This window comes from Bidens hawaiensis, unplaced genomic scaffold, assembly GCF_021521415.1.
Source record: "Bidens hawaiensis isolate Kalapana, Puna unplaced genomic scaffold, B.hawaiensis_p1.1 tig00056192_1, whole genome shotgun sequence".
Lineage (NCBI taxonomy): Eukaryota > Viridiplantae > Streptophyta > Magnoliopsida > Asterales > Asteraceae > Bidens > Bidens hawaiensis.
In genome coordinates this window covers 32,397-43,212 of record NW_027500139.1, presented here as the reverse complement: position 1 = coordinate 43,212, position 10,816 = coordinate 32,397, and the positions used below count along the sequence as shown (strand labels likewise).

The 10,816-nt window shown below is 37.6% G+C and overlaps 1 protein-coding gene across 1 annotated transcript; it reads left to right on the top strand.

Moving 5' to 3' along the window:
* Nucleotides 1-1,577: 1,577 nt before the first annotated feature.
* Nucleotides 1,578-6,080, top strand: LOC143601405 (lysine-specific demethylase JMJ13-like). The gene is made up of 10 exons (XM_077078826.1): nt 1,578-1,846; nt 2,144-2,501; nt 2,872-3,028; nt 3,099-3,318; nt 3,508-3,561; nt 3,657-3,736; nt 3,812-4,089; nt 4,180-4,575; nt 4,671-5,071; nt 5,168-6,080. Exons 1-10 carry the CDS (start codon nt 1,844-1,846, stop codon nt 5,273-5,275), a joined length of 2,055 nt encoding a protein of 684 aa, XP_076934941.1. The 5' UTR covers nt 1,578-1,843; the 3' UTR covers nt 5,276-6,080.
* The last annotated feature ends 4,736 nt before the right edge of the window (nt 6,081-10,816 follow it).

Below are 10,816 nucleotides of genomic sequence, written 5' to 3'. Positions count from 1 at the left end.
TGACGATGCGTTTATGTTGCTAACGTAGGGTAGCAGCGATGCGTTATCAACTAACGCATCGCCGCTACCCTACGTTAACAACATAACGCATCGCCGCTACCCTACGTTAGCAACATAACGCATCAACACAGATTCCGGCCACGTGTCGTTATCCTATTTGTTTCGGTAACGCATTGTCGGTGTTCGCTATCATGTCGTCGGCGACGAGATACCAAAGGAACAAAGTTGAAAACTTGAATTAGTGAGAATAATCTTGAAAACACATTCTTTAAATTGGCTATTATGAGAATTTTCCCTTTAATCAAATAGAATGAAAAAAATTTAGTCTTTCAAAAAAGAAAAATCATACTAGATACACTAAAAAAATAAGTTTTATAAGATGCTGAATTTGGTGGAATATTAGAAAAGACCTTCTTTCAAGGGTGGTTTGGCATAATTTAATGGGGCACACGTTTTGAGGCGGTAAAGGGTGCGTTTCGTTGAACAAACCTAACCACCACTTTCCTTCATGCTTCACACTCATTTTACTTTTCCTTTTTTTTTTATAGTTTTTCTCTTATTTTTATTTAAGTGCCAACTGATCCAACGGTAACCACATGACTTCATTAGAAAAGATCGTGAATTCGAATCTCGTCTGATATAATTTGCTCCAGGTTGAGCAAGATATTTTTTTTCTAGTTATGAGTTTCCTCCTAAGACTATGTATTGTGAAGGGAGGTTAGTTAATCAAAAGTGATGACACGCCACTGTCACGTAAATAATGAACAATTAACCAAAAACCTAAAAACAAGTGTAAAAAAAAAGATTTGATTGATTAAGAATTGTCTGGCCCCACACCTCTTCCCCCAGCGCTTCCCCACAATAGCGCCACCCCCTCAAACTCGTAATGGTGTTTAACACGAAAAAGAAGGTTAGTTCGCAGGGACCGGCACCATCCTAATCACTAATCACCATAACACATGGTCTAAATGTGTGGACGGGATCACCACGTTCAATTCTTCTAACGAAAGGTAATCTATTTGACAAGGTGATCCCGATCTCTCGAACACTCGATTATTTGCTGTAAAAAAATAAAATAAAATTAATCATCATCATCATCGTACTCAGTATATCCCACAAATAACAATGCTATGGTAGGATCTGAGGAGGGTAAGATGTAGACAGCCTTACCTCTATCCCATATGGATAGAGAAGCTGCTTCCGGTGAGACCCCCGGCTCGATAGTAGTTTTGCATCAAGCCTTGGACATAAAGCACATAGCACTCAATCATCGGGACACCGTCTGCTTGGTGCATGTGCCATTGTCTTTCGGCTATCAACGCCACCACATGATGCCTGATTAACCTTCCGCCACTTTTAACGTTATTTTCATGAGATTAGTGAAATAACGTCAAAATTAGTGCAATTTTACTTTTGCCCACCCGAATGTTCACACATATATACATTATATGCGCGCACCGCAAACAGGGCGCCACCCATTGTTGTGGATTAAAATTAATAATAAATAATATTCTCACCCTTTTTTTCGGGTTTCCACACTCTGGTTGTGGATTTCATCATCCACTGTTCCTCTCTCCTCAACCTTTCTCTCTCTAACATCACCGGAAAACCTCTTTCTCGCCGGTATCACCTACCGGAGTTCATTACAGAGCAATTATTCCAAACAAGTCCGGTCACAGAAACCTAAATTCACTATCCGTATTATTATTATTATTATTATTATTATTATTATTGCTCGGTTTTCCGGAATTACAGTGTTTAACCGCCGGAATATTCCGATCTCTTCGTCCGGTAACTGTTCTAAGGAAATGTACCGGATACAATTACCGAGATCGTGATTTAGATGGTAAATTACGTAATTTACATTTCATTTCTGAATATATATTTTACATGCGTGTGTACTCTATTTATCTATCGTTATCATTATGTTTCGTATGCCAATTTTTTCTATAAATAAATATCTTTTTATTCAACTTTATTTCTGTTTTTGTGAGAATTCAAAGTATTTCAATTTCATTCACCACTTTGACTTTTTATTATCCTGTAATTTGACTCTTTTCAATTTATACCTTGATTATTAATGTTTAATAGCTAATACTTGATATAATAAATTAATATTTGTGTTTTATTTTATTTTTAATAGGGGGAAGGAAGGATTTGTTTTTCCAGAGAGGCAAAGTTAGAGTTTTTAAAGCATAAAAGACTTCAGAGAATTAAATCCGGTTCCGGTGCGATAACCGACAATGCAAATGTCATGAATCTGATGACTAGAAGTAGAGGAGATGCTTTAAGAGGTTCTGTATCCTGTGGTGTGAGATCATTAGATGGTGATGTGTATGTTAGTGATGTCACAGCAAAGCAAACGATCGAGAACTTTGAGACTACTGATCTTGATTGGACCGATAAGATGCCAGAGTGTCAGGTTTATTATCCAAGTAAAGAACAGTTTGATGACCCTTTGGCGTATCTGCAAAAAATCGCCCCGGATGCTTCGAAATATGGTAATGGTTTTAGTAATTTGCTAGTGTTTATTTGTGTATGATACATTGTAGGTCTGCTACTTTGCTAGTTAATTTGGAATGTATTTTGCTACTACCGCTAGCTATAAACGTGATATTAGTTACATTTTAGGCCAGCTTCCATGCCAAATATTAATAGCATTATGTATGTGGTAGATTTTAACCATACATTTGAATGCAAACTGGCATAGAATCATTAAAAACTCGGTTGAGAATTGAGATTTAAAGCAATATGAGTATTTACTACGCTATGACATTCTGCTATAAGTGTTGATATATTATTTTCATTAATTAATATTAATTATTACCACATGAATGTTATGTAAATTCTTTCAATGTTATTCTTTTTCAGGTATATGCAAGATTGTTTCGCCTTTGAGTGCATCTGTTCCCGCAGGCCTGGTTTTGATGAAAGAGAAAGCTGGCTTTAGGTTTACAACAAGAGTGCAGCCTCTTCGTCTTGCTGAGTGGAATACCGATGATAAGGCTACCTTTTTCATGAGTGGAAGGTGAGTTTTTTCTGTTTTTTTAGTTTTAAATACGCCTTTCAGACTTGAATATTCTGTTTTATTTCATCAGAAACTATACATTTCGTGATTTTGAGAAAATGGCGAACAAGGTTTTTACACGTAGATATTATAGTTCTGGATGTCTTCCTGCTTCATATTTGGAAAAAGAATTTTGGAGTGAAATTGCTTCTGGAAAGACTGAAAGTGTAGAGTATGCATGTGATGTTGATGGCAGTGCATTTTCATCTTCTCCCACTGATGAACTTGGAAATAGCAAATGGAATTTGAAGGTTTTAACCTTCAATTTTCATTCATTTATAAGCCGGCTTTCTTTTTCACAATAAACTTTCGATAAATATTCCTTTTAAAAAGTCAATTCATTTCTCTTATCATCTTTACAACTGTCACTTTGCAGTCCATATACTAGATTCTACATGTTCCATCAACTGAGATTATGCTGTTAACCTTTTTGATTGCAGAAATTTGCGCGGTTGTCCAGATCGATCCTACGTTTGCTCGAAACAACAATTCCGGTATTCATATAGTTATCTTTTTTAATTACAAACATATATAAGTATTAACCGTATGCTTTGTTTTGTTTTTCAACATAAGTTTGTTTGACTTGCAGGGAGTTACTGAACCAATGCTCTACATAGGGATGTTGTTCAGTATGTTTGCTTGGCATGTAGAAGACCATTACTTATACAGGTATGTATAGTCAATTAGTTATTTTACTTCATCATATATTTGTTACTTGATGCTTATACTTCATTTATTACATAGCATTAATTATCATCATTGTGGAGCTGCAAAAACTTGGTACGGTGTTCCTGGTCATGCTGCACTGGATTTTGAAAATGTTGTTAGACAAAAGGTGTATAATCATGATATTATGTCTACTGAAGGCGAAGACGGTGCTTTTGATGTTCTTTTAGGAAAAACAACCTTGTTTCCTCCTAATATTTTGTCACAACACGGTGTTCCTGTTTACAAGGCTGTACAAAAGCCTGGTGAATATGTCGTCACTTTCCCACGTGCATATCATGCAGGATTTAGTCATGGTAAATATTAGTTTTCTTGTTTCGATTTACACAATCCTAAAAGATTCTGTGTTGTCGTTTTCAATTTTGTAAGTTTTGGTAATATTGTAGGTTTTAATTGTGGCGAGGCGGTAAATTTTGCAATTGGTGATTGGTTCCCGTTCGGATCGTTAGCGACTCGGCGTTATGCACTTCTTAACCGGACGCCTTTAATTCCTCATGAGGAATTATTGTGTAAAGAAGCGATGCTTATTTCATCGGCTAGTGGTTATATAGATTCAGACTATTGTTCTGTAGATATTGCATCTAAATTTAGCATTAAGGCCTCATTTATGAATTTAATACACTTCCAACATCGTGCTCGTTGGTGGTTAATGAGATCAAGAGGGTGCATGGGTGCTTCACAACATTCTCATGGAACCATTCTTTGCAGTGTTTGCAAACATGACTGTTATATTGCTTATATCAACTGCAATTGCTATCTGCATCCGGTCTGCCTTCGTCATGGTATGTTATGTAATTTCATATAACCCTGACTCCCCGAGTCAACCTGTTCGTAAGTAAATGATATTCAAATTTTGAGTTTTACTGAATTGTTTCAGAGTTGAAGTCACTTAACTTGCCTTGTGGAACAAACTTTACACTCTCTGTAAGGGATGAACTGTTTGATATGGAGACGGCTTCCAAAATGTTTGAGGAGGATAAGCGCATCACCAATGAGGTTAAAAATCAATTTAGAAACGAGAGTGACACGATTCTGCTTTCTAAATTGTACCCATTAACCGAAAACGATGGGTACGATCCATATTGCAAGATTGATCTTGACCCTGGCCGCAATTTGAAGCCTTCTGTTTCTGCTGCTGAAACTTGTTCTTTACTTAACCATGGTGGTTATAACGTTGACTCTGACTCAGAAGAGACATTTAGGGTCAAAAGGCGGTCATCCTTTAGACCACAACATAGGAATCCAACAAATTCTGTTGCTTCAAGATTGGAACATCAGGTAGACAAATCATGGATTACTATTTTTACTATTTGTAATGTTTTAGCAATGTTGATTAGTGTCGTGTCGGTACTAACTCTCGAGTCACATGTAAAGGGGCTTAGGCGGTTACAGAAACTAGAACATGGAAGCACTTCTATTTCCAGCAAGTACAGGAAAATGGGAAATGAAGAAAAGAAACCTAGTCCGAAAAGACTAAAGTAAAAGGCAATTTAAGTACAGGTTCCTTTGAATACAAACAAGTATCTTAGACAATCATTGACTTTAGTTAACTTGGATTCAATTGGAGTTGTAACAATACAGAGAAAAGTACATGAAGCAGGAGAAGCAAATTAACCAACAATTGTAGGTGAACTAGAAACATATTCTTTTCTAATTTTTATGTAATTAGGTTGGTATTAACAGTTGTTTAGATGTACATTAGAACATTAACAAGTGATCAATTGTTAACGAGGTTAAAATGGTTATTTAATAACAATGCCATGAACCCTCTCTTTCTGTCTTTGGTTAAGCAAAAGATTTTCTGATTATTTGCCTTAGAAAGCAAGACAAATGGCTTTCATTTTTCAATAACATATGATAATGTAGTTAATTATAACCATAATTTAGTTGAGTGTGATCTAATTTAGTCTCTCTTTAACGGGTGCGTTTCTCTCGTCTATTTCACATTCACTGTTATGTTACTCTCTAGAATGTAAACAATAACACATGTGCTCCGTTAACTATTAACGCATGTTTTTGGACACGAAGGAGAAGACTGTGAAAGCGATGATAGAAAGTAATTGAAGTACATTCTCTCGAATTCCTTCGAAGTTCCCTTTTAATAGTGAGAGGTGTTTGGTTTGCAAAATTTTTAGAAGAAATTGGAATTATCACAGAAAATTGAAATTGATGGAACTAGAATGTTAAGGAATTGAAATCTGTTATCTGTTTGATTTATAGAATGGAATGAAATCCTTTTAACATAATCCAAAGGTCAAAATGTATATTATATGAAGTTGCAAATATATTCACACATTTATAGTTAAGTTGTACAATGCCCACTAATAGTATATAACAAAAGAATACAAAATAAAGTCACAAAAAAATAAAATTGTTCAAGTATATAATAAAGAAGACTACAAAACAAAGTCACAAAAAAATAAAATTGTTCACAAGTATATTCTCCAACCACAAATAAAAATAATCAAGTTGGACACCTTGTGTTTGGGATGGCCAGGTCATCTTTCTTTGTTTTTATCAAAATCATCATCCCTTTTGCTTTCACTATTCTGTGTTCACCTTACCTTCTTTTTACGACATGTGTGCCCGACGCATATTTGCCCAAAGGCACGTGTTGTTGTGAGCTAAGCTTGTGCGACGGATTTGCCGTGCAGGCCACCTGAGCCCCATTATCTAGAACTTGATCGAACACAAAATTTTTAGTGAGAGAACAATATCTCATCTCTTTAATCACTATGATAATCCAAATTGTTATGACAGGATGCCGGGATTCCAAGAACAATTATTTAAATCAACTATATTAGACGTCGAATATCATTCTTTTCGTTCCATAAACTTTTCAATAAATCTAGTAGAGAATAATTTTAACAAATTATAATAGATCAAGTGGTCCCAACTTTAATGAGTTATTATGGTCTTAAAGATGGCTAATGTTTGTGAACAAAATATGAATGGACTAATGGAAGTTTTACTTCTAAAAGGAACCTACAATTCTATGAACCTACAATCCTACAAATGAGCACTCAATTTTCAATACATATTCAGTCAATCAAGCATCCAAACACTATTACAATCATGAAATATGAACAAACTATAAAAACTAATTTTTTTTGAGACCTACCGATTTTAAGACCTGCGATTTGGAACAACGATTTGACGATACAATTTTGGAAGTTCCTGTGATTTTCGAGAGCTGTAATTTTGGGTGATGAATTTGTTACATGAGATTTTGAAAATTCGTATGAGTAGTGTTGCTACAACAAAGATAAGACCAATGATAGTGAAAGGACTGGTTAGGCTAACAAGTTTCAAGGGTTCAGGTTAACCTAACCCAGGTCGTGGTGTCCCTCTACATTTGCAAAACGTAGAAGGAGGTTCACTAGTTAGTAGTTTGTTGTTATAGCTCACCGAAGATCAAGAACCGTGATGTTTGGAATTGGTTCTTGGGTGAAGCTATGATGTTTGTGGAGTAAGAAAGAAATAAGTAAAGTGTGTATTTCTTAAGGGAGAAGAGAAGATCAAGGAGTATGTGTTTACTCTAGATCTGATGATCCTCATGTTTATGGCTAAGTTATCCTTATATAGGAGGAGAGACTTAAGCTTTTCGTCCAGTTGTAACTAAACTAGTTCCCCTCCAGTTTGCCTAGAGAGTTGACCTTTGTGGGCGGGAAGATTTGGACTGCTGGTCCATAATTAAAATAATAATACTTTGTCTGAGCATGTCCTTTGCTCAGAGGGGACAAGGATGTGAACAGTGATTTGACATCGTACTGTAGCCGTGGGTACTTATTTACATAAGTTTGGGCGGGAAATGAAGCTTTTAACCTTTTAACCTTTTTAGCGTTAATGTGTTCCAGCCATTTTATTATTTCCTTGGGCTACCCCCGTCATCAGCCCCCCAAGTCAGAGGGATTTGAGAGGTAAGCTCAAGGGCTTCTGACTTTTGCACACATTTTGTTTTATTGCTTAAAGGCTGCAAGACTTGAAGGCTTCGAGGCTTTGTTCAGTTTTGGTTGTTTTTTGAATTCCTGACATGACAGTTGATGTGATGGTAACTGCCATATTGCGGTTCCCAATAACTGCTTTTTCATTAATAGTTATCAATGGGATAACTATTCATTTTCTTCCAGATTTCTTTTAAAGTTACTATCATAAACACATTCAAGTTCTTTTCAATCCTTTATCAGGTTAGTTTCGATCCTTCATTTTCTTCAAAATTATGGTTGCCAAAAAAGATCTTTCCGTTAGTTTTTCTCGATTAACCCAAGAAGAGGTTGAATCGTTTTGTATTGAGTGGGGAATAGGGTTAAAGTATAAACTATTCATTAATAGTTATCAATGGGATACCTATTCATTTTCTTCCAGATTTCTTTTAAAGTTACTATCATAAACACATTCAAGTTCCTTTCAATCCTTTATCAGGTTAGTTTCGATCCTTCATTCTCTTCAAAATTATGGTTGCCAAAAAGGATCTTTCCGTTAGTTTTTCTCGATTAACCCAAGAAGAGGTTGAATCATTTTGTATTGAGTGGGGAATAGGGTTAAAGTATAAACCGATTGCTCCGCCAGTCGATTCTTCGATCGATCGTTGTCCGGCGGGCTTCATTGCTCTATATTGCCGTCATTTTGAATTTTCTAATCTCCGACACCCTTTTTCGGTTTTTGTTCTGAATGTTCTAGAGTATTACCGTGTATCGTTCGGTCAAATCCATCCTTTAGGGCTCGCTAGGGTTTTGCATTTTGAGGTCTTGTGTAGAACCCTGGGTTATGACCCTTCCTTGTTGAGTTTTCGCCGTTTCTTTCGCTTAGCGAAAAACGGTGATTGGTACACGTTTGAACACACTAAGGTCGATACATGTTCCTTGGCGGTTACAACCCTCGGTTCTTGGAAGGACCGTTTTTTCTTTGTTTCCGATTCTATCCTTCCATTTAAACCCGTTTGGAGACAACCTGAGGCTGTTCTATATGAACCAGAGCCGGCCGAATCTGAGTTAAATGAAGCTTTTTTGAAATCGATTAGAAATGTCCGTCACGTCTTCGCCCTCTTTCCGAACATCTTCTTGTGTTGTTAGGAACAAGCAAATTGTGGGATAAGCCTAATCGGGATCCCGTGCTTATGAGGGATAATAAGGGTATGCATTTGTTTGTCCTGTATTTGCTTTGTTTTGTTGATATGTTTGCTAATGATTTTCCTTTGTGTTTGTAGTTATGTCTGCCTTAGACTTTTTGAAAAGTGATGATACCTCGGATGTTGGGTTACTGATGCTGTGGCTGTTGTTGGGGAGGATTCGGTTGTTCGAGGGAAGGAGGGTCGTTTTGAAAGTGGTGATTATGTGGGAGTGCCAGACGTTTAAGGGTTCACCAGAACCGTTGTTCCAAAGTCTTCTACTTGTCGTTCCACACGACGTTTGCTGAAGTCTGTTGGCACCTCATCTTCTCATGAACCAGTTGAGGTTAGTGATGACATTCAGGTTTCTGAAGACCAAGGTCCAATTGTGGAGGTTGAAAAGGAGCATGGGTTGGTGGTTTCTAAGAAGGGGAAATCGGTTGGGAAGAAAGCTGCGATGTCTCTGGTTCAAGGGTTGGATGGGGATGCAGTTTATGTGCCAGAGTGGAGTGTCAAGGTTGGGGATAACTTCAAAGATCCTGAAGTTTGTGCTGATGTGTTAGCCAATTTCGCTCCTCCAGGGGTTCGTGATACTATCTCCAAGATGGAGGGTGATTCCCTGTTGTCCAGGCTGATCTTGAATTCTTGTAACGTTTCTGCCCTTTTGGCAGAGGGTGTCACTCGCTTTCGAAAAGTGATGGAGGAGTATGAGGAGTTTATGAAGACGAAGGAGAAGATGAAGGCCTCTATGGCGGCCATAAAGAAAGAGGTTGAAGGTTTTTCTGAGAAGGAGAAGGTTTATGTGAAGCGGATTGACGAGTTGTCTCGTGGCCATGAGATTGAGATGGCGGGTTTGAAAAAAGCTATGGAAGCTGACAGGGCTAGGTTGGATGCTGACCGGGAAGCCTTTGAGGTGCAGAGGAAAGCCTTCGAGATGGAGAAAGAAGGCTTAAAGGCTTCAGTCACCCAGACCTCTGATGACAACAAATGGCTAATTGAACATGGGTTTCAACAGGTTGTGGCTTATTTACTTCATTCTAGCGAATTTAACTCAGTGTTGGGCGGTGTGTATACGAAGCTGTTGGCCCATGGTAGGTATTTGGGATTCGTTGCTGGTTGTAGCTATCACGAGTCTGGCCAGCCTATGGAGAAGTCACCCCTGTTCAACCGCGAAGCTTACAAGCTTTTTATGGATTCAGTTCGTGCCATGGAGAGGCTCACTTACCCTTATGTGGGTGAAGTGTCATCATGCTTTGGTAAGGCTCTTTCTGTGTTGCAGGGTTTGAAACCAGCCGACCTTGATGAGAAAGTTGCTAAAGAGGTGCTCGAGTCCTTGTCGAAGAAATGCTCCCGCTCTGGTGATAGTGAAGAAACTTTATCTGGGGGCAGCGACGGATCTCATGTTGCAAGCCTCGAAGGCTCGGCTGTTGCTGATGTTGGCCCGCAAGTCAAGAAGTCCAAGAAGGCTAAGGGTGGTAAGGCTAGTACCTCAAAGCCTGTTCCTGATGTTTAAATACTTGATTCGCAGCTTTCTTAGCACCTTAACACAATGTTATGTAATCTTTAAACAATGTAGGTTTGGCATGGAACTCTTAAAGTTTCTGCCTTGTGGTTGTGTTTGGCCTTTTTGGCCCTTTGAACATTGTCTTGGGAATCTTTATGATTTCCTTGTTTAGCCTTAATTGGCTTATTATCTATGAATGCTATTAGTTATGGCCTTGGAATGGCCTTGTTTATGAACTATGATGTTCTATGTATTTGTGTTTTGGTTGCTTGTCTTGTTAGTTTGATGTGATTTTAGCTAACTTTCCTTATGAAGTTTTAGTGCTGCAGTCACTTTTAGCTTCAAGGCTTCATTAGATAAAAAACACATGTTGGCTATCCTTTGTGTCACTACTTAGTGTATGTTTTGTTTT